The 25,426-nt window shown below is 40.4% G+C and overlaps 1 protein-coding gene and 1 long non-coding RNA gene across 16 annotated transcripts in view; one reads left to right on the top strand and one right to left on the bottom strand.

Annotated features, from left to right (window-relative positions):
* LOC118803960 overlaps positions 1–25,426 on the top strand; it is a 62,929-nt gene that overhangs the window by 26,747 nt on the left and 10,756 nt on the right. For 6 of the 15 annotated variants that reach the window (XM_036564514.1, XM_036564513.1, XM_036564511.1 and 3 more), the window contains exons 8-9: positions 1,651–1,710; positions 2,882–4,408. The exons of 5 other annotated variants lie outside the window; for them this stretch is intronic. In XM_036564514.1, the coding sequence (XP_036420407.1) occupies positions 1,651–1,710; positions 2,882–2,888 (67 nt within the window). In that variant the 3' untranslated portion in view covers positions 2,889–4,408. Of the gene's footprint in view, positions 1–1,648; positions 1,711–2,881; positions 4,409–17,144; positions 17,422–25,426 lie in introns of those variants that run through there. 4 more of the 15 variants (XM_036564515.1, XM_036564518.1, XM_036564520.1 and 1 more) reach the window with 2 other exon arrangements.
* On the bottom strand, positions 13,436–17,001 carry LOC118803961. Its single transcript, XR_005006949.1, has 3 exons — positions 16,892–17,001; positions 14,848–14,927; positions 13,436–14,740 (listed from the first exon to the last, which is right to left on the bottom strand). It is a non-coding gene; the product is annotated as an uncharacterized LOC118803961 (long non-coding RNA).

Genomic DNA, 25,426 nt, shown 5'->3' with positions numbered 1-25,426 from the left:
ATGTACATGTTAAATAGAGTAGGGGACAAGCTGCAGCCCTGCCTGACACCACAGCCTCGAGTGAAGAGATCTGTCACTTTATTGCCAATTTTTATTCCACATTTATTATTGACATACATTGATTTAGTGATGTCATAGACTTTTTCTACTGCACTGGGGAATTTTGAAGATTTTTGTAATATAAACCTTTTTGCCAAATAGAACAAAATGCTTTTTAAAATCTATAAAACATCTGTTTTTTCTCTTCTCTGCCTCTCTCTCTCTCTCTCTCTCTCTGCTCTCTCTCTCTCTCTCTCTCTCTCTCTCTCTCTCTGCTCTCTCGTCTCGCTCTCTCTCTCTCTCTCTCTCTTCTCTCTCTCTTTCTTCTCTCTCTCTCTCTCTCTCTCTCGTCTATCTCTCTCTCTCTGTCTCTCTCTCTGTCTGCTCTCTCTCTCTCTCTCTCTCTCTCTCTCTCTCTCTCTCTCTCTCTCTGCTCTCTCGTCTCTCTCTCTCTCTCTCTCTTGTCTCTCTCTCTCTCTCATCTCTCTCCTCTCTCTCTCTCTGCTCTCTCATCTCTCTCTTCTCTCTCTCTCTGCCCTCTCTGTCTCTCTCTCTCTCTCTCTCTCACTCCTCTCTCTCTCTCTCTGCTCTCTGCTCTCTCATCTCTCTCTTCTCTCTCTCTCTCTGCTCTCTGCCCTCTCGTCTCTCTCTCTCTCTGCTCTCTGCCCTCTCGTCTCTCTCTCTCTCTCTGCTCTCTCCTCTCTCTCTCTCTCTCTCTCTCTCTCTCTCTCTTCTCTCTCTCTCTCTCATTACTGAAATGTAGACAGACAGGCTGAAGCTGAAGTAAACTGGGTCCATGAAGATTTTATTCATATTTCCAAAACTGAGAGAATGTCAGTCTTAATGATACAGAACATGTTCTCTCTAGAACGTTCTAGAACTTGTATGAGGAGTTTCATCCGCACAACTACAATCAAATCAGTCGTCACCCCAAATTCTGTAATACAGATAAAGACAGAGCTCAACATGAGGTTAAACATTAGCACAGGACTAAAATCAGGACTGAAATCTGGATGAATGTTCTGCAGGGTATGATCAGAATCAGATAACAGGGTTCTGACTGTGTGAAGTCGATCTGGAAATGTTTAGTTTAATGATTTCACTTTGAGGAATTTGTATGTTGACCTGCAGAAACTCTTTTATATTTCTTAGAAAATCATGAACGACGGCCGTCTGTTACAGAGCAGGACTAGCAGTGGGCAGTTGTGACCCATTTCAGACAAACAGAAGCCAAAACTTCATTCATGTCAGGAGGGCAGCTTCCTGACCTCGTTTACATCACAACACAGCTTCCTTTCTGACAAACTGTAACAATGTTACATTGAGAAAACCATAAAGTAAACTGAAATTTGTATAATACAAATTTAGTAGTAATAATAATAATAATAATTCGTTATTATTATTATTTTTATTTATCTATTTATTTATCTGTTTATTTATTTATTTATTTATTTAAGCTTAATCCATCTTTATCTTTTTTCCCCTTGAGCCTCTGCCCCCCACAATGTCTGTGCACAGGCCCTCTCCACAAAATACAGTCAAAAACCTTTTTTTTTACATGTTTCCCAAAGATCAGTTCCTAATCTCCTTCTCTTGTTCCTATAAATGCAGTGGGCTGGGCAAGGATGAAGAGAAGCCCATGCGTTCGGAAAACGCCAGCCCTGATCCTAAGTGAGTACACTGAGCTCATGCAGGGTATTGTTGTGACTGTAATGGTGTGTTGAACATTCAGAGTGAATCCTGAGCTGAACTGAGTTCAGGCTACACGACTCATAAAGGTTCAGTGGTTCAGAACAGAGGAATCAAACTGGGTTCCTTCCAGACCACAGCTCTGCAGAGTTTAGTGTTCCTCCTTATTAAACACACCTGATTCACCTGATCAGCTCATTAACAAGTTCTTCATCAGCTGAATTCAGAGAGGTAGAAGATGGAGAACACTGATCTCTGCAGAGCTGAGAGCCTGAAGGAACCCACTTTATAGAACATCTTCTCTATAGAACACTCTAGAACACTTATAAGGAGCTTCATCACCACAACTACAATCAAATCCTCAACCCTCCAAATTCTGTAATACAGATAAAGACAGAGCTCAACATGAGTTAAACATCAGCACAAGACTAAAATCAGGACTGAAATCAGGTCTAAAATCAGGACTGAACTCTGGATGAATGATCTCCAGCTCAGATTAATTTTTCCAGCTTCTGCAGCCCACAAGATGTAACTGATCTGAGCCCAGACTTCTTGGATCATCTTTCCTGGTAGACGGAGTGTTCAGAGTGATGCTGCGTTACCATTTAATAAATCTCTTTGCGCTGAGATGAATTGTGGGAACTCAGCCCTGAGAGATGATGAGATCTCAGTCTGAGGAGAGGAAACTTTCATACAGAGTTCTGGATCAGTTTGTTAAGCAACGGTGTAAATTTAGTGTAAATTTAGTGTAAATTTACTGTAAATATTGAATTTAATGGTGTAAATTCAGCTTCATTTAACCAGATCTCTGAGTGTGCAGCACAGAGCTGTTCAGTTCCAGTTCACACACATCTGAAGCTGAAGCTCAGTGCTAGATACTCCAGTAAGTTCCATATTTGGGTTTGTGCTGGATTTACTCAGTCTGAGATACACTGAGTGTCCACTTCACTCGTAGATGGTCAAGCTTTGGATTTTTCCCTTTTGAAAGATGATTGTAATCATTTATTCTTTATGGATGAATTACATGCAGTCGACACATGAAATGCTCTACATTTTTGCAGATATTTATTACAGTATTAGTCTTTATTAACATTATGTTTCTTTAACTGTCTGTGTAACAAGTTTCCTTTTTCTCTCGTTTCTGTAAACACAGTTCTTAGGTTTAAGGCTGCATCCTTTTCGATTCCAATCAGGAGTAAAACCAGGAGTAATGTTCTGCAGTGTGTGCTCAGCATCAGCTAACAGGTTTCTGACTGTGTGATATTGATGATATTGATGATGTTTATTGCATCTGTAAATGATTAGTTTGTTCCACTGTAAAGAACAGAGACTGTCTGGTAGATCTCAGTCTCTCTCACACAACACACACACAGTCAGTGTAGAAACATCGTAAAGACCCCGACACACTGACACCCCGACTAGCAGCAGCTCAGCTGTGTCTGATTTCATCTTCATCTGATTTCAGAGCGTCTGTAGCAGCTATAAGGCAGCATGTTCACCCTTCAGCTCCTGATAGAAGTGTGGATGAGTTTCTCACAGAGCTCACAGCTCACTAACACACACACAGTGCTCAGTTCTTTCAGTGGAATAAGAGCTTTTATATAGAAGTGGATTTTAAAGTGTATTGACTGTTACTGCTTTAAAGGAAACTCTGACTGATAAGACTTATATGCCTTATAACAGTGTAATAACGTCCAACACTGTTATGATGTACAAACCAAAGACAATGTTTTATTTATAATAACATGAAGAGAGAAAATCTCTCTACTACTGGTTCACCATTGAGGCCCTGTGATGAAGTCGCACTGGTCATCTGGAAAATAAGATAATTAAAAGTTACTCTTCTGGGTAATTAAGGTTCTAGATAAAGCTGGAAAGGTTCAGTTAGATCTTTAGCTGATTCCTATTAGAGGGATTTTCTCTATTTTAACAGTAAATAATGTTTCGTTAAGTACTGGACATCTATACCCCACACTGAGGCCTGAATATCAGTCAGGGTTTGATTTAAATTTTTACATCACCTTTATTGTTATTACTTTTATTAGTTACTACTTTCTGTACTTATATTACTTATTTACTATTATTACTATTATTACTTATTTACCTGTATTACGTTTATTACTATATTACTTTCTTTATTGATAATAGAGCTGCAAACTAACACAAAGCTCATCCAGATTACAGCTTTTTACAGCATGTTTGATTGTTAACATTAGTAATAGAAGGAGAAGTAAAGGTTTTGCTAGTAGTATTGTGTCTTCTATTGTCTGCAAATAAGAGTTAAATCAACAGATGTAAAATATTTCCGGTCTTATTTTGAATGTGCCATCACAAACATCACTCAGAATACGTGAACTGGCCAATGAGACAGTGGGCAGTACAGATATTAATGGTGTGTGAAATATGTTTGAGAAGTAGCAGTTTTAGTTCAGTCTGGCTGATGTTCTTCTCTTCAGGAACCCAGTTAGGAAACAGAAGAGCAGCTTCATTGTCTCTTTTTTTGTATAGTTCATTGCATTTGTCATTGGTTTGTTTTGTATTTTCTTTATAGATCATATTTGAAGCTTTATTGTTATGAATAAAAGCAGAACTGTAGTTATTATTCCTAAATTGCTGCAAGTGCCTGAAATTATAACAATGCAAGTCTCCTGGGTAAATAAAGGCTTTTTGAAAGCTTAAACTGTTGTTTATGATCTTCATTACATTTTCTTTACATTCAGATCTTCACAGGTATAAATCTGTGTCAAAGTGAAACACTTCAAAAGCCCACATCACTGAATTCACACCACTGAGTATGTGAAGATGTAAAAATGTTAGTTTTAAATGCTCCATTCACTCTCCAGTTCATACAGTCTATATATACAGACTGAACGTCCTGCTCTGAATTTACTTGACTCATCTTGAGGTCATTCTACAGCATCTCTAATGAGGTAAGGTCTGCCCACTGACTGGGCAGCTCCAGAAGGTAGATTTTGTTTTGAAGTCATTCTGTGGTAGATTTACTTTGATTTTTGGGGACATTGTCCTGCTGCATTACCTAGACAGCCACCCTGACCTGGTCCTGTAGGATGCCTTGATAAACACAGTCGTTCTTACCTTGATGATCAGTCAAGGCCCATCATAATCATGATGCTCCCACCACCATACTTCACTGCTGTAGTGCAGTTCTCTTGTTTACACCTTTTTCATCCGTCCACTAAAAGGTGCTCTTTGGCAAATGTCAGGTGTGCATTGATGTTTTTTGTAGAGCAGCGGCTACATTGGTGGTGTCCTGCCGTGGACACCATACTTGTTCAGGGTTTTTCATATGATAGACTCACTGACTGACTCCAGTTAGCTTTTGCTGAAGTCATTAGCTTAGGGGTTCACATGCTTTTCCCAACCTACACTGTGAATGTTTGAATGATGTATTCCAAAGGGACAAGAACAATTCACACCGCACTCACAGTTAAGTATAAGGAGTGTTTTTAGTGCTTTTTGAAGGAGGTGTAATACTATAGCATAGCCAGTCAGAACAGAGCTCATTTACATACATCAGTTCTCAAGGCACAGTAACAAAAACAGTTCTAAGGTATACAGAGGTTGGCAAAATTACCGTGTTTCATACATAAAATCACACAAATGTTCAAATCCCCAAAGAAAACTTATTATTTCAGATTTTCCACTATTTTCCATCATCAACACTCCATATAAACTCAGAAGACTCGTGTAGGTTCACTGGTGGTTCTGGATAGTAAATAAAATGTCTATATTTGTGTTGTAGTCATGGTGACCCCTGGTTCCTATCACCACCACTGTAAAGACATCTGAACCATTTCACACCAAACCACTCTGAATCTCTCTGATTACATCTTGAACTCTCAGTTTTGCTGAAAACTCCAAAGTATTGAACTGAATTCCTCTTTAAAAGGTGTCATTATTCTGTGCAGTGATGCTAGAAATGAGCTAGACTGTCTCGATTCTTGCTTCGTGTTTGAAGCTGCTGTGTGCTTCTGCGTACAATAAATCTGATTACATATTCCACACAAAAATAATTGTGTCTTATTCTTGAGTTTAGATTGATGAAGCATTCAGATCAAACCTTTTAGTTGTAAAGCAACTCTGTTTTGGACTCAGACCACCAAGTTTTTTCACATAAATAAACAGGCTCAGTTTAGTAGAACAGATTATTTTTATTCCTTTAAAAATCCAAATAAACTAATTTATGCACAGACATTTTTCTGTAACGTCCTGGAGTGAAACTGAATGTGCTCTGGTTTCATTTGACTCTTAATATATAAACATTTTTAAATGTATGTAATTTGTGCACTACGACATATTAAAAATTATGGATGAAACACATTACAAAAAGTGAAAGAAAATGTCCCACAGACAAAAGAGAACAGTACTTTAAGATGGGCTGCCAGAACCAGATCATCCAATGGGTTGAACGGGGCCATCAGAGGCCCCTACAGCCAATTACAACAATTTGAACAGCTGTTTTGACTTTACTAGCAGATCAGCTGGAAAAAATTGACTAATTTCAAAGCTTAAAGTTGATCATACCTATCATTCCTAAAAGTTTGCTTCATTTTCTCCTCCAATCACTGCTTAGCAGCCATCCAGCTATCCTTCATTAACTCGGTCAGGCAAGGTTAATTTACTTTGAGCTAGCTGGCGCTCCTGAGAATGTAGCCTTTGTGGCTGGGGGATCTGCAAAAGCGAGACCTGAAACTTCCACAGAGCAGAGGACGTCCATTTTCAAACACAAATAAGACTGTTGAGTCGAAGAAAACAGTGGCTGCACTGTCGTCTGTGAAATGTTAAACATTTACTTGATGAGAATCAAAACATTCTTGTTTTCCCAGGTCATTCGTATCATTTTCATCTTCTTCACAGGACTCTGAGTCTGCAGAGCTTGCAGAGATCATCTCTGTCATTTTCATCCTCTCTCTTATTCTGTTACTCGCCTGTCTTTTGCCATATAAAGGGCTGACAGTGATGCCCTGCAGGAAAACACTGTATCAAATAGGTTGTTTTATTTCTGATCAGTTATATCAGTGTAACGGTGGCAGATGGAACCAGGCGCTCACAACAGAGGCTTGAGTGAAGAACTTTTACGCCATAGGGGTTGATCCAAAATCACAGTCGGTAAACAGAAGCAGAAAGTCGAAAACCAGAAAACCAACACAGAACAAAAGGATGAGGCTACAATCATCATAAACATCATAAACATCTACTATCGCCAGAGCCTGCTACAGGTGAGAAATCAACCGCAATCTCTGCTTTCAGACGGACTGTGGGAAGAGCTGTGAGAGCTAGGCTAGCTGTGATCCACAGCGCTGCGTGAGCCTGCTGGCCAAAAGCGGTGTGTGAGAAGGCAGAAGCGAGGCAAGCGAGCCGGGGTGCGCGCTAGGCTAATGGCTAACTCCAGGCAACCAGCTGTGCCATCATTCATGCTTTCAAATGTCTGTTCTTTGGAAAATAAAATGGACTACCTCTGGATCCAGCGGGCTACCCAGCGTGAGTTCAGAGACTGCTGTGTTTTCGTTTTCACAGAGACATTAATGAAGCTCCACTCTGGTCTCAGTCATGCAGCTCGACGGGCTGCTGTGCTTCTGTGCGGACAGAGACGCTGAGCTGTGCGGTAAGACTCGAGGTGGAGGACTGTGTGTTTACATTAACACTGAATGGTGTAAAAGCGCGACGCTAGTCTGTAGTCACTGCTCACCGCTGGTGGAGTTTGCGATTGTCAGAGCCAGGCCTTTTTATTTGCCAAGAGTATTTATTTGTACATAGTAGCGCTGTACATAGCTCCCAGTGCTAATGCTAACGCCGCACTGAATGAGCTGTACAGCGCTATCAGCGATCTGCAAAACACGCACCCAGACGGACTGTTTATTGTTGCTGGAGATTTCAACCATGCTAATCTGAAGCCACTGTTCCCAAAATTTGCAACCCAGGGGGGTAACATGCTGGATCTTGTTTACACAAACATCCCCGGTGCGTACAGGGCTGAGCCCCGCCCCCACTACGGCTACTCAGACCACATCTCTGTGATGCTCATTCCAGCATACAGACCACTCATCAGACGCGCCAAACCAGACCAGAAGCAAGTGAGAACCTGGCCACCAGGAGCTATCTCTGCTCTTCAGGACTGTTTTGAGCACACAGACTGGGAGATGTTCAGAGAAGCAGCAACTTCCAGTGACTCCATCTACCTGGAGGAGTATACAGAATCAGTGACTGGCTACATCAGCAAGAGCATTGATGATGCAACTGTCTCCAAACTCGTCACAACTCACCCCAACCAGAAACCATGGGTGACGGCAGAGGTGCAGATGCTGCTGAGAACCCGCGACAAGGTTTTCAAGTCAGGGGACAGAGCAAGCCTCAGGATAGCAAGACCACCACCATTATCCCTGAGCTGAAGAAGTCTCCAGTGTCCTGCCTCAATGACTACCGTCCCGTTGCACTCCCATCATCATGAAGTGCTTCGAGAGGCTTGTCATGAGGCACATTAAAGGCCAGCTCCCCCCTTTACTGGACCCACTTCAATTTGCATATCACCCCAACCGCTCAACAGACAATGGCATCTCCACCACACTCCACCTGGCTCTCACCCACCTGGACAATAAAGACACCTATGTCAGAATGCTGTACTGAGCCTGCTGGGCCTGAACACCTCCCTCTGTAACTGGGTCCTGGATTTCCTGACTGAGAGACCTCAGGTAGTCAGGATAGGTAATAACTAATATCTCCAGCACCACCATACTGAGCGCCGGCGCCCCTCAGGGCTGTGTGTTTAGTGCACTGCTGTTCATTCTGCTGACTCATGACTGCACTGCAAAGTACAGCTCAAATCACATCATCAAGTTTGCTGATGACACGACTGTTGTGGGTCTGATCAGCAAGAATGGTGAGTCAGCGTACAGAGAGGAGGTGCAGTGGCTAACGGACTGGTGCAGAACCAGCAACCTGTCTCTGAATGTGGACAAAACTAAGGAGATGGTTGTTGACTTCTGGAGAGTGCGAGGTGACCACGCCCCACTGACCATCACTGGCTCTGTTGTGGAAATCATCAGGAGCACCAAGTTCCTCGGTGTCCACATCACGGAGAACCTCACCTGGTCCCTCAACACCAACTCCATAGGCAAGAGAGCCCAGCAGCGCCCCTACTTCCTGCGGAGACTGAATAAAGTTCATCTCCCCCCTCCCATCCTCACCATGTTGTACAGGGGGACTGTGGAGAGCATCCTGAGCAGCTGCATCATCGCCTGGTTTGGGAACTGCACTGACAGCTGAGAAGATCATCGGGGTCTGTCTCCCCTCCATCATGGAGATCTCAACTACACACTGCATCCGCAAAGCCACCAGCATTGTGGACGACCCCACCCATCCCTCACACAGACTTTTTTCACTGCTGCCGTCTGGCAGAAGGTGCCGGAGCATCCGTGCCATCACTGCCAGACTCTGCAACAGCTTTGTCCCTCAAGCAATCAGGTTTTTAAACTCACAAGCACTGAACTGAAAACCCCCTCACACACTATCTACACTCACACACACAAACACACACACATACTCTACACACACAAACACACACACACACACTCTACACACACACACACAAACACACACACACACTCTACACTCACACACACTCACACACACACACACACACACACACATACCCTTTTGATTCTGTACTTGCACTATCTGGAACAGTGCTGCTAACACTGTGTTTTATTCAAGTACTGTATATCCTACCTCAGTAACTGCTGAGCTCACGTATGTTATCTAACTGCGTTTACTTACAGATCACAGCATGTTAAATACCTCTGCACCTTATTCCACTCATTATCTCATGTTCAGAAATGAGTGCTGTGTCTGTGCTGCACTGTCCTGTCTGTTTACTGTCTAATGTCTGTTTATTTATCATATTTATTGTATTGTTTCTAGTTTAATGTTTTGTACACTCATGTCTGCACGCTGCACTTTGTACTGTCTATTTTGTTCCATGTTGCCCCATGTTGGTCCTGGAGGAACATAATTTCGCTCCACTGTGTACTTGAAAATAGATGGAATGACAATAAAAGCCTCTTGACTCTTCAGTGCCCGGTCCCAAACCACACCACACCCATACTTCGCCCTCTGCACTGATGATTAAGTGCACTTGCAGTGCCTAATTTAATGGTGTGTCCCAAACCGCTCATCCTCCTGTATTTCACTTTCTCCTCTTATGAATGAGCAGTAAGAGAGAGTTGTGTTCGTATACCCGGCATGAAGCTCGTTCAGTGTTAGTGTTGAACTCTGCAAAGGTTGTGCTTTGTCTCCACTCCTGTTCGTGATATTCATGGACAGGGTGTGAAGGCGAAGCCGGGGTCAGGAAGGCATTATGTGTGGAGGCCGGAGGGTGGCGTCTCTGCTATTTGCAGATGATGTTGTTCTTTTGGCTGGTTTGCATGGATGCCTCCAGCACTCACTGGAGTGGTTTGCAGCTGAGTGTGAAGCGGTTTGTATGCAGATCAGCACCTCCAAGTCTGAATCCATGAAAAGGATGGCATGCCCACTCCAGGTAAAGGGAAAGGACTTGCCCCAGGTGGAGAAGTTTAAGTACCTCAGGGTCCTGTTTACGAGTGATGGGAAGAGGGATGGTGAGATCGGCCGCAGGATGGAACAGGCGACAGCAATAACGCGGTCACTGTATCGGACTGTAATGGTGAAGAGGAAGCTGAGCCATAAGGCAAAGCTCTCTGTTTACCGGTTGGTCTACATCCCACCCTCACCTGTGGTCATGAGCTGTGGGTAATGACCAAACGAATAAGATCGCGAATACAAGTGGCGGAAATGAGCTTTCTTTGCAGGGTGGCGGGCTACACTCTATTTGATAGGGTGAGGAGCTCGGAGTAGAGCCGCTACTCCTCCACATTGAGAGGAGCCAGTTGAGGTGGTTCGGGCATCTGATCCGGATGCCCCCTTGACGCCTCCCAGTGGGGGTGTACCAGGCACAGCCTACTGGGACGAATGAGCAGGAGGAAGTTGCGGGGGACAGGGTCATCTCGGATTCTCTGCAGTCCCAACTGCTACCGCGACCCTATCTGGATTAAGTGGTGAATGATGATGACGATGATGATGATGATGTCTAGACTAAAGAACCCTTGAAGGACCATCTTTTTTAAGAGTTTACCTAACGCGAAATTAAGAATCTTAGAAATACAATATCAAAATACCAAACAAACACATATCTTACAGCAAATGAAGACCACTCAAGGAGAAATAGATAATATTTTAAGAGGGGAGGTAGAGATAAAACTAAGATTTTTAAAGCAGGCATATTATGAGACAGGGGCCAAGGCTACTAGATTACTAGCAAGACGGATACGTAAACTACAGGCTTCAAACACAGTACACAAGGTCAGGGATCCCTGTTCTGACCGACAAGTGCATAATCCAAAAGAAATTAAGAGTGTATTTAAGGATTACTATAAAAATCTATATACACAACCTCCTGCTTCAGACAAGATAACAATTAGACATTTCCTCAATTCTCTTGACCTGCCATCTATCGGAGAATCACAAAATAAAAATCTCATACAGGTTTCATACAATCATCAAACAGGTTTTATCATAGGTCATCAAACGCAAGACATCAGAAGAACTCTGCATGTTATAAACTCAATACAAAAGAAAGGAATGAGTGCTGTGCTGATAAGTCTTGATGCTGAAAAAGCTTTTGATAGTGTGAATTGGAATTTCTTATATTTAGTGTTAGAGTGATTTGGTTTTAGCAAAGATTCAATTAAGTGTATCAAAACTATATATCAGAACCCAACAGCTAGGATAAAAATTAACGGCAGCCTAACAGATAGGATAATCCTCGAAAGGGGCAATCACCAAGGGTGTGGTTTATCTCCTTCTTTTCGCCCTATATATGGAAACTTTAGCACAAGCAATACGTCAAAGTACAGAACTGAAAGGAATCACTATAAAGGGACAAACACATATCATCAGTTTATTCGCAGATGATGTTATAATTTATTTGGACAGTCCTAATACTGGTTTCCCATGCCTGATGAAAATCTTGAACATATATGGCAAACACTCAGGACATAAAGTGAATGTTAACAAAACACAGATCTTGGCCTTTAACTATTCTCCCTCTCCAGAAATCAGGAAGTTATTCCAACAGAAATGGGACGCAAAAACTATAAAATATCTGGGTGTGACCTTAACAAAACAAATATCTCAACTTTTTAAAACAAATTTCAATCATATCCATTTACAGATTAAAAGAGACATTGAGAACTGGTCCACGCTGCCACTAGATTTTAGCTCCAAAATTGAAATAATTAAAATGAATGTTGTTCCTAGACTCTTATACTTATTTCAATCTCTTCCTATTAAAATACCTCAAGAAAGTTTTCAAATGTGGGATAAGATGATTTCCAGATTCATACAGAATGGTAGGAAGCCAAGAATAAAGTACTCCACATTACAGTTGTCTAAAGAAAAGGGTGGGTTGACACTACCAAATCTTAAAGACTATTTTTCAGGCAGCACAACTTGGACCATTAATTAAATGGTGTGATGAAAGTTGTAGTGCAAGGTGGAAAGACACTGAGAAGACAGTAGAACAATGACCTATCCAGTCCCTCATTGGAAATAGGAAACTTAAAAAGACATTACAAGATTCACTAGATCCGTTAAGCTCCCATACACTAGATATTTGGTTTGATTTAATTAAACGGTATAAGTTTGCAAGGCAAATAATACTTATAAGTTGGTTTACTTATGATAAATTTAAACCAAGTTTGACTGACCAGAGTTTTAGAAAACGGGGAACCAAGGGGATCACTGCAGTATGTAGAATCATTTACAACTAAGGGATCCAACTAAGGGATTATCTTACAAACGAAATATAAAATGCGCAAATTTTCAAGTCTTTAAATGCAGTGTTAGGTGTAGTAGTGAAGATATACAGTGGGACAAAATTTAAGGTGACGTCCCAGCTGTACCGCAGCCTGAGACAATGTCAGGCTTCCTCAACTCTATACATAAAAGCTAAATGGGAGAGAGTTAAGCATTGATATTACAGAGGAAGAGTGGACTAAAATGTGTATAACACAGCACATGACCACTAACTCAAGGATATGGAAAGAATTTGGATGGAAGAATTTGACCCGTTATTTTATAACTCCTGAAATACGCAGTAAACAAACTGGTTATCAACAGCCATGTTGGAGGATGTGTGGGAATACGGAGGCCAATCATACACATATTTTTTGGAAATACAATAAACTGTACTCTTTTTGGGAAAATGTATACGATGTGGTTAAAGACATTTTGGGTTATTCAGTCCCTAAGGAATGCAGAGTTATGTATCTTGGACACATAGATGAACATGTTATGGATAATGATAAATATTTGACAAGAATACTTGTAAATATATAAAATTGAACCCCCCTCAACAGAACAGTGGGTGGAAATTAGAAGACAAATTTATATAGTAGAAAAAATGACTTACCAACTTCGACTGAGGGAAAACGTATTTGCTAACAAGTGGCGTAAATGGACAACATATGACACCATAGGGGATAAATAGACATGAATGCAAGGATATTGTATTTTTAAACATGATCATTTCATAAGAGTTTTGTAGCCATAGACAACCCCTCTCTCCCCCCTTTTTTTTTCTTTCCCCCCTTTGTTCCCCTTCTTTTTTCTTGGTGTCACCCTGTCTGTGATGTTTCATCATTGTATATATCTTACATCTATGTCTACTTGTGTAAAAAAAAAAACTAAATAAACATTTAAATGTGAAAAAAAGAGTGTACCTAACAGTAAAGAAAATAACCTCTGTTAACTGTATTACAAATTATAGACAGTTTATTTATGTTTCTAGAGTCTAATATATGCAATTCAGCCCCTTCAAATATTTCTAAACGAAGATGAAGTTATATAGAAGGTCCGAGTACACACAGTGAAGAGTCCAGCTGTTTATGTTCACCCAGCCTGAGTACACAAAGTGAACAGTCCAGCTGTTTACCCAACCTGAGTACACACAGTGAAGAGTCCAGCTGTTTGCCTAACCTAATTATATACAGTGAAGAGTCCAGCCGTTTACCCAGCCAAAGTACACACAGTGAAGAGTCCAGCTGATTTCACTGTGTGTACTCAGGCTGGGCAGAGTCCAACTGTTTACCCAGCCTGAGTACACACAGTGAAGAGTCCAGCTGATTATGTTTACCCAGCCTGAGTACACACAGTGAAGAGTCCAGCTGATTATGTTTACCCAGCCTGAGTACACACAGTGAAGAGTCCAGCTGATTATGTTTACCCAGCCTGAGTACACAAAGTGAAGAGTCCAGCTGATTACCCAGCCTGAGTACACACGGAGAGGAGTCCAGCTGTTCACCCAGCCTGAGTACACACAGTGAAGAGTCCAGCTGTTCACCCAGCCTGAGCACACACAGTGAAGAGTCCAGCTGTTCACCCAGCCTGAGCACACACAGTGAAGAGTCCAGCTGTTCACCCAGCCTGAGCACACACAGTGAAGTGTCCAGCTGTTTACCCAGTCTGAGTACACACAGTGAAGAGTCCAGCTGTTTACCCAGCCTGAGTACACATGGAGAGGAGTCCAGCTGTTCACCCAGCCTGAGTACACACGGAGAGGAGTCCAGCTGTTCACCCAGCCTGAGTACACACGGAGAGGAGTCCAGCTGTTCACCCAGCCTGAGTACACACGGAGAGGAGTCCAGCTGTTTACCCAGCCTGAGTACACATGGAGAGGAGTTCAGCTGTGAGGAGTCCATTTGGATTGGTGTAGTGCACATTAGAACACATTAGACACATTTAAGACTAATTCAACAGCCTGGAGAATCTGTCTGCTCTGTCATCATCTCTCTCTTCCCTCTCTCTCCAGCTGCTGAAGGTCCACTTCTGTCCTGCTGTTCAGTACAGGTTCTTCCACACTCTCTGTCCTCACTGAAGGTGGTAAAGGTTCAGTGTTCCATTTCCAGCACATTCAAAGCTCCTACAACATTTACAAACACAATACAAGCAAAATATCAGACATGATACAACTAACAATTACTTTTCACTGAAGTTATGCTTGCAATCCTAACAACAAAATCAGCCTACTTTGTATTTTAATCTGATGTTGTCCCCCTTCACATGACCCTAAAACCTCCACCTACAGCTTCTGCTCCACCACAAAGGCTCTACAACACACAATGCAAACAAGACAGTGAGCAAAGTACAGTGGGAGCTCTGATTTCTAAATAAAGTAAAGCATCATTTAAATCATCTCGCCACTACAGAATACTGTCCATTGGTAGCTCACCTTTTAAATCTAAAGCAAATTTGGCTTTCAATTTTGACTGAAATCCTCTGATTGCAGGGTTCAATTCTGGTGAACAGAGCCTCACTATCTACTCTCCTATTAGTAGCAACTTAAAGGGGAACTCTTTAAGTTGCTGCTGCATAATTTGCATAATTTAGTGGTTAAGATGTAAACAGAGTGGTTTGGCGTGAAACGCTCAGTTCTGGACAAACTTACCGAGTCAGAACTGTTCACAGTGGTGGTGATAGGAACCAGACGTCCACCTCTAAAAGCTCCCTCACAGAAAGTTCCTACATGAAATGGTTATGAATTCACTGCCTGATGACTGAGACACTGTTTTATGATAGTTTAGAGAACTTAAACTCCATTCATGGTGGAGGGATACATGCAGGGCGCTGTGAGGCAAAAAAGTCCCCAAAGAAAACTTATTATTTCAGATTTTCCACTATTTTCCATCATCAACATTCCATATAAACTCAGAAGACTCGTGTAGGTTCACTGGTGGTTCTGGATAGTAAATAAAATGTCTATATCTGTGTTGTAGTCATGGCGACCCCTGGTTCCCATCACCACCACTGTAAAGACGTCTGTGACAGCCTGAATTTGTTGACAGTGTTTTTTTTTTCCAGTTTGAACCTTGAATTATCTGAATTATACACATGTTCAACAACTGTTTTTCAGTCTTGCCTTAGTTTACTGAAGAAATAATTGATTAAAAGTATGGACTCATTTCTTTATTATATTATTAAGGCCGACAGCAAAAGCAGACAGCTCAGATGTGAGACAAGAAGCGTCTCAAAGGTGTAAAGTCAATTAATTCGCTGAACGTTTAATAATAAAAGTTTTATTTAAAAAAAAAACACAAATTGTACAAAGATACCATTAATATAACCTTTTTTCCCAGCCTTGATGACATCCTGCAAAAAAGAATTGCTGACCAGGTGGACAAATACGAACATTTTTCAATCTGCATCACAAGAGCTAACTTTCTCCAGCGTGGTCTTCAACGACAGCAGCGACAAAAGACAAAAGAAAAGCACCCACAGTGCTCCCTGCACGTGTGTTATATGTGGGTAAAGCCAGTGTAGACGCAGGAGCACTGAAGGAATATTTAACTGGCAATTTTTTAATGATTCGTTATCGTTTATCTCATCAGTAATCACTTTCAAGTACTTTCAGTGGGTTGAGAGAATTGTATTCAGTCATTTTATGGTGTGCTTTCCATATTCTGAGACATGTTCTTCCATATTCCATACACTTGACATTATGTCAAGAATTAAAAGACACATCTTTATGCGTGCAGTTCTTCTTTCTGTGCTCTCGGTGTCGCTGTTTGCGCTTGGTTTTCTTGATTCTGCGCGCTCGTTTTTCTGACTCACTCGATTTAACCGTGTCTTTGCGCTCTCACGTTAAAGACGGTAATCTCACTCCACACATCTGAACCGTTTCACACCAAACCACTCTGAATCACTATGTTTACATCTCACACACTGAGTTATGAGGGAATTTGGAAAAAAATGGTGGACTTCCTCCTTAAGAGGGGTTCACTGACAGATTGGTGGCAAGCAGGCTATTAACACTAAACTTTAAACAGCCTCAGCTCGTCAGCCCTGCTAACCACAGACCATCCGGCTGTGTATTCATGTGCCTCAGCTGGTCATCTGTTAATGATCAGGTGAGCTCAGCGCTCGGTGTTCTGCTGTCTGCTCTCACTGAGCCAACGTTAACGTTATTAAACAGTGCTAACAGTTACTGAAACGTCTGAAACATTAAGCACGTTTACACTGATAAAGCTCTCAGGTTCAGCCCCTCTTTAAAGGCATTCATATAAAATTACAATACCTGAACATATAAACACTGGTAACTTGTAGACAAACACTCTTTGTGTTTACTGCAGCTCGTCTCGTGCTGTTTGATGAACTCTACACGTTCAGACACGCTGACCGTCCCCGTCTACTGTGTAGTGAGGAAGTGCAGCACTGCGGACACAGTCCCAAACCACACTTTACCAGCTACACTAATGAGGGCACTTCAACGACCCTGCACTGCTATTCCCGAACTATTTAGCTAGTGTGCTGGTATGCGGTTTGGGACACAGCATGACTGCCTTTACGAGGAGCGGAAGGGAAAGTAGTTCCTGTCTGGTTACAGCAGTGATTTAAGAGATTTCACTTTCCACTTTCTGAGCTTAATCGTTAAAATACCTCTTTATACAGAGATATTTTAGTTAATGTTCTTTAAAACGAGGGTTTGTGCTGTGAAGGATCCGCCCAGCTGTTCTTCACTGAACTTTAGTTTATGAAGTGAAATCGAAAGTAAGTCTCCAGCAGAGACAAAAGAACGGGAATGAACAGACTTCACACTCCTACAGGGTGAGTGACCTACAGTCTGATTTAAAGCAGGTAAACTCTGTTTATGGTGAACACACAGCGCTGTGTTTACTGTACTGACCCGGGTCAGGACCGGTACTGTGTGAAATGGCCGCTGAGCTGCAGCTGCAGCAGTTTGGAAAATTACTAACCATTAAAAACACAGAGAATCGCTGACCACTGATAAAACACCCGTCCATAACTCAGTTTACTGGTTATTTTGGACTGGGTGTGTGAACGTCTGAACTACAGCCTGAGTTCCCCTAACAGGAGGGTAACAGGAGACAGTAGAGTCAGTCAAAACGGCTCGGTCAGTCTGCTTTATGTCCAGTGCTGTACAGTGAACAGGGGATACATTAACCAGCGAACTATTCCGGACGCAGCTTAGGAGAGTTTATGAGGAGAAGAACGAAAAGTAGTTTCTGAAATGCTACTCAACTCAAAACTCTGTAAAATGCTGGGCTGAAAAGACCCAACCTGGGTTATTCGGTACCGCAGCACTGGGTAAATACTGAACAGAACACACTATACTGAACAGAACACACTTTACTGAACAGAACACACTATACTGAACAGAACACAATGTACTGAACAGAACACATACTGAACAGAACACACTATACTGAACAGAACACACTATACTGAACAGAACACATACTGAACAGAACACACTATACTGAACAGAACACATACTGAACAGAACACACTATACTGAACAGAACACACTATACTGAACAGAACACATACTGAACAGAACACACTATACTGAACAGAACACACTATACTGAACAGAACACAATATACTGAACAGAACACATACTGAACAGAACACACTATACTGAACAGAACACACTATACTGAACAGAACACATACTGAACAGAACACACTATACTGAACAGACACATACTGAACAGAACACACTATACTGAACAGAACACACTATACTGAACAGAACACATACTGAACAGAACACACTATACTGAACAGGACACTATACTGAACAGAACACACTATACTTAACAGAACACATACTGAACAGAACACACTATACTGAACAGAACACATACTGAACAGAACACACTATACTGAACAGAACACATACTGAACAGGACACTATACTGAACAGAACACACTATGCTGAACAGGACACACTATACTGAACAGAACACACTATACTGAACAGAACACATACTGAACAGAACACACTATACTGAACAGGACACATACTGAACAGGACACTATACTGAACAGAACACACTATACTGAACAGAACACATACTGAACAGAACACACTATACTGAACAGAACACATACTGAACAGAACACACTATACTGAACAGGACACACTATACTGAACAGAACACATACTGAACAGAACACACTATACTGAACAGAACACACTATACTGAACAGAACACATACTGAATAGAACACACTATACTGAACAGAACACATACTGAACAGAACACACTATACTGAACAGAACACACTATACTGAACAGAACACATACTGAACAGAACACACTATACTGAACAGAACACGCTATACTGAACAGAACACACTATACTGAACAGAACACACTATACTGAACAGAACACATACTGAACAGAACACAATATACTGAACAGAACACACTATACTGAACAGAACACATACTGAACAGAACACAGTATACTGAACAGAACACACTATACTGAACAGAACACATACTGAACAGAACACACTATACTGAACAGAACACACTATACTGAACAGAACACATACTGAACAGAACACATACTGAACAGGACACATACTGAACAGAACACACTATACTGAACAGAACACACTATACTGAACAGAACACATACTGAACAGAACACACTATACTGAACAGAACACACTATACTGAACAGGACACATACTGAACAGAACACACTATACTGAACAGAACACACTATACTGAACAGGACACATACTGAACAGAACACACTATACTGAACAGAAACACACTATACTGAACAGGACACATACTGAACAGAACACAATATACTGAACAGAACACACTATACTGAACAGAACACACTATACTGAACAGAACACATACTGAACAGAACACAATATACTGAACAGAACACACTATACTGAACAGAACACTATACTGAACAGAACACTATACTGAACAGAACACACTATACTGAACAGAACACACTATACTGAACAGGACACATACTGAACAGGACACTATACTGAACAGAACACACTATACTGAACAGAACACATACTGAACAGAACACACTATACTGAACAGAACACATACTGAACAGAACACATACTGAATAGAACACACTATACTGAACAGAACACACTATACTGAACAGAACACATACTGAATAGAACACACAATACTGAACAGAACACACTATACTGAACAGAACACATACTGAACAGAACACACTATACTGAACAGGACACATACTGAATAGAACACAATATACTGAACAGAACACACTATACTGAACAGAACACACTATACTGAACAGAACACATACTGACAGAACACACTATACGAACAGAACACATACTGAACAGAACACACTATACTGAACAGAACACATACTGAACAGAACACAATATACTGAACAGAACACACTATACTGAACAGAACACATACTGAACAGAACACACTATACTGAACAGAACACATACTGAACAGAACACAATATACTGACAGAACACACATACTGAACAGAAACACATACTGAACAGAACACACTATACTGAACAGAACACATACTGAACAGAACACTATACTGAACAGAACACATACTGAACAGAACACAATATACTGAACAGAACACACTATACTGAACAGAACACATACTGAACAGAACACAATATACTGAACAGAACACACTATACTGAACAGGACACACTATACTGAACAGAACACACTATACTGAACAGGACACATACTGAACAGGGCACACTATACTGAACAGAACACACTATACTGAACAGAACAACTATACTGAACAGAACACATACTGAACAGAACACACTATACTGAACAGAACACATATGAACAGAACACACTATACTGAACAGAACACACTATACTGAACAGAAACATACTGACAGAACACAATATACTGAACAGAACACACTATACTGCACAGAACACTATACTGAACAGAACACAGCTATACTGAACAGAACACACTATACTGAACAGAACACATACTGAACAGAAACACACTATACTGAACAGAACACATTACTGAACAGAACACATATACTGAACAGAACACACTATACTGAACAGAACACACTATACTGAACAGAACACATATACTGAACAGAACACATACTGAACAGAACACACTATACTGAACAGAACACATACTGAACAGAACACACTATACTGAACGAACACACTATCTGACAGAACACATACTGAACAGACACACAATATACTGAACAGAACACACTATACTGAACAGAACACATACTGAACAGAACACAGTATACTGAACAGAACACACTATACTGAACAGAACACATACTGAACAGAACACACTATACTGAACAGAAACACACTATACTGAACAGAACACATACTGAACAGAACACACTATACTGAACAGAACACATACTGAACAGAAACACATACTGAACAGAACACATACTGAACAGGACACACTATACTGAAAACACATACGAACAGAAACACAGTATACTGAACAGAACACACTATACTGAACAGAACACATACTGAACAGAACACACTATACTGAACAGAACACACTATACTGAACAGAACACATACTGAACAGAACACACTATACTGAACAGAACACATACTGAACAGAACACATACTGAACAGGACACATACTGAACAGAACACACTATACTGAACAGAACACATACTGCAACAGAACACACTATACTGAACAGAACACACTATACTGAACAGGACACATACTGAACAGAACACACTATACTGACAGAACAACAATATACTGAACAGGACACATACTGAACAGACACACTATACTGAACAGAACAACACTATACTGAACAGGACACATACTGAACAGAACACACTATACTGAACAGAACACATACTGAACAGAACACAATATACTGAAACAGAAACACATACTGAACAGAACACACTATACTGAACAGAAACATACTGAACAGAACACAGTATACTGAACAGAAACACTATACTGAACAGAACACATACTGAACAGAACACACTATACTGAACAGAACACACTATACTGACAGAACACATACTGAACAGAACACACTATACTGAACAGAACACATACTGAACAGAACAATACTGAACAGGACACATACTGAACAGAAACACTATACTGAACAGAACACACTATACTGAACAGAACACACTATACTGAACAGGACACATACTGAACAGAACACACTATACTGAACAGAACACACTATACTGAACAGGACACATACTGAACAGAACACACTATACTGAACAGAACACGTACTGAACAGAACACAATATACTGAACAGAACACACTATACTGAACAGAACACACTATACTGAACAGAACACATACTGAACAGAACACAATATACTGAACAGAACACACTATACTGAACAGAACACATACTGAACAGGACACTATACTGAACAGAACACACTATACGGAACAGAACACACTATACTGAACAGGACACATACTGAACAGGACACTATACTGAACAGAACACACTATACTGAACAGAACACACTATACTGAACAGGACACTATACTGAACAGAACACACTATACTGAACAGAACACATACTGAACAGAACACATACTGAACAGAACACACTATACTGAACAGAACACATACTGAACAGAACACATACTGAATAGAACACACTATACTGAACAGAACACACTATACTGAACAGAACACACAATACTGAACAGAACACACTATACTGAACAGAACACTATACTGAACAGAACACACTATACTGAACAGAACACATACTGAATAGAACACAATATACTGAACAGAACACACTATACTGAACAGAACACACTATACTGAACAGAACACATACTGAACAGAACACACTATACTGAACAGAACACATACTGAACAGAACACACTATACTGAACAGAACACATACTGAACAGAACACAATATACTGAACAGAACACACTATACTGAACAGAACACATACTGAACAGAACACACTATACTGAACAGAACACATACTGATAGAACACAATATACTGAACAGAACACACTATACTGAACAGAACACACTATACTGAACAGAACACATACTGAACAGAACACACTATACTGAACAGAACACATACTGAACAGAACGCACTATACTGAACAGAACACATACTGAACAGAACACAATATACTGAACAGAACACACTATACTGAACAGAACACATACTGAACAGAACACAATATACTGAACAGAACACACTATACTGAACAGGACACACTATACTGAACAGAACACACTATACTGAACAGAACACATACTGAACAGAACACATACTGAACAGGACACATACTGAACAGAACACACTATACTGAACAGAACACACTATACTGAACAGGACACACTATACTGAACAGAACACACTATACTGAACAGAACACACTATACTGAACAGGACACACTATACTGAACAGGACACTATACTGAACAGAACACACTATACGGAACAGAACACACTATACTGAACAGGACACATACTGAACAGGACACTATACTGAACAGAACACACTATACTGAACAGAACACACTATACTGAACAGGACACTATACTGAACAGAACACACTATACTGAACAGAACACATACTGAACAGAACACATACTGAACAGAACACACTATACTGAACAGAACACATACTGAACAGAACACATACTGAATAGAACACACTATACTGAACAGAACACACTATACTGAACAGAACACACTATACTGAACAGAACACATACTGAATAGAACACACTATACTGAACAGAACACACTATACTGAACAGAACACACTATACTGAACAGAACACATACTGAATAGAACACACAATACTGAACAGAACACACTATACTGAACAGAACACATACTGAACAGAACACACTATACTGAACAGAACACATACTGAACAGAACACATACTGAACAGAACACACTATACTGAACAGAACACATACTGAACAGAACACAATATACTGAACAGAACACACTATACTGAACAGAACACATACTGAACAGAACACACTATACTGAACAGAACACATACTGAATAGAACACAATATACTGAACAGAACACACTATACTGAACAGAACACACTATACTGAACAGAACACATACTGAACAGAACACACTATACTGAACAGAACACATACTGAACAGAACGCACTATACTGAACAGAACACATACTGAACAGAACACAATATACTGAACAGAACACACTATACTGAACAGAACACATACTGAACAGAACACAATATACTGAACAGAACACACTATACTGAACAGGACACACTATACTGAACAGAACACACTATACTGAACAGGACACACTATACTGAACAGAACACACTATACTGAACAGAACACATACTGAACAGAACACACTATACTGAACAGGACACTATACTGAACAGAACACACTATACTGAACAGAACACATACTGAACAGAACACACTATACTGAACAGAACACATACTGAACAGAACACATACTGAACAGAACACACTATACTGAACAGGACACACTATACTGAACAGAACACATACTGAACAGAACACACTATACTGAACAGGACACATACTGAACAGAACACACTATACTGAACAGAACACATACTGATCAGGACACATACTGAACAGAACACACTATACTGAACAGAACACACTATACTGAACAGAACACATACTGAACAGAACACACTATACTGAACAGAACACATACTGAACAGAACACACTATACTGAACAGAACACATACTGAACAGAACACACTATACTGAACAGAACTCATGCCCGGACCACGGTAAAGGTAGTTTTTCGATATTGGTCTTTTCTGCGTTAATAATGTTTGAACGGACTCTGGAAGACTAGGGAACACATATTCACGACAGTACGACCACAGAAACTGGGCGACATTTAATGTACTTCTCTTTTTGTGTTTATGCAGTAAAACTGAAACAAGATTTCCAAAAGGAATAAAGTGCGTATGTTTGCAGACCAAACCTACATCTGTGCACGCGCATTTGTTTTCCTCCTAATCGTGCTTTTAAAAGCGTATTTTATTGTTCCCTTTAACAGTAGAATCCATTAATGGCTCCATAGCCACTGTGTCTATACACATCTGATCAGCTGTGTTGTTTACCTTGATCTGTGCTGAGAATTGCGCACCACTTCAGTTTTGAGAAAGGACATTTAATTAACCCGTAGCTAAAGTGTACGGCCCTCACTTATTCTACCAGTGAGCATACCGTAATACTGTAAAAAGTGATGTTGCCTGTGTACTGATACACAGTTAGCTTGATGATTATCAAGATAATCACATGAGAGTGCAGAAGAGAAAATCTTATTCAATTTATTTTAAGCAGAACAAAGTTTTATAAATCCACCAAACACTCAGTGTATCAAGTTAGAGGCAGTCTTCAAATAGACAGCTTGGAGATGCAGTAGCACATCTGCAGTTCTTTTGGAATGAATAACAATATAATATAATATTTTATATTCATTTGAACTTTTACATTCATTTTAAAATAATATGGATGTAATCGAATACCTAATTTACATTTTGTTATTTCAATTGTGGTTCAACCACATTAAATACAATGCTCAACTACAAACGGTGCAGCTATTTAGGAATTATGAGAAACATCTCTATTTTTAATGTAATACTTTACATGATTTTTTCCTTTTTGCATTTCTGTTATTATTGCATTACGTTTAACAGTGAAATAAACAGTGTTTTGTGCAGACAGATGT

The sequence above is a fragment of the Colossoma macropomum genome, unplaced genomic scaffold (assembly GCF_904425465.1).
Source record: "Colossoma macropomum unplaced genomic scaffold, Colossoma_macropomum, whole genome shotgun sequence".
NCBI classification, from domain to species: Eukaryota; Metazoa; Chordata; class Actinopteri; order Characiformes; family Serrasalmidae; genus Colossoma; species Colossoma macropomum.
Note: the sequence above shows the minus strand (reverse complement) of the source record. Positions and strands in the feature narration are given on the sequence as shown.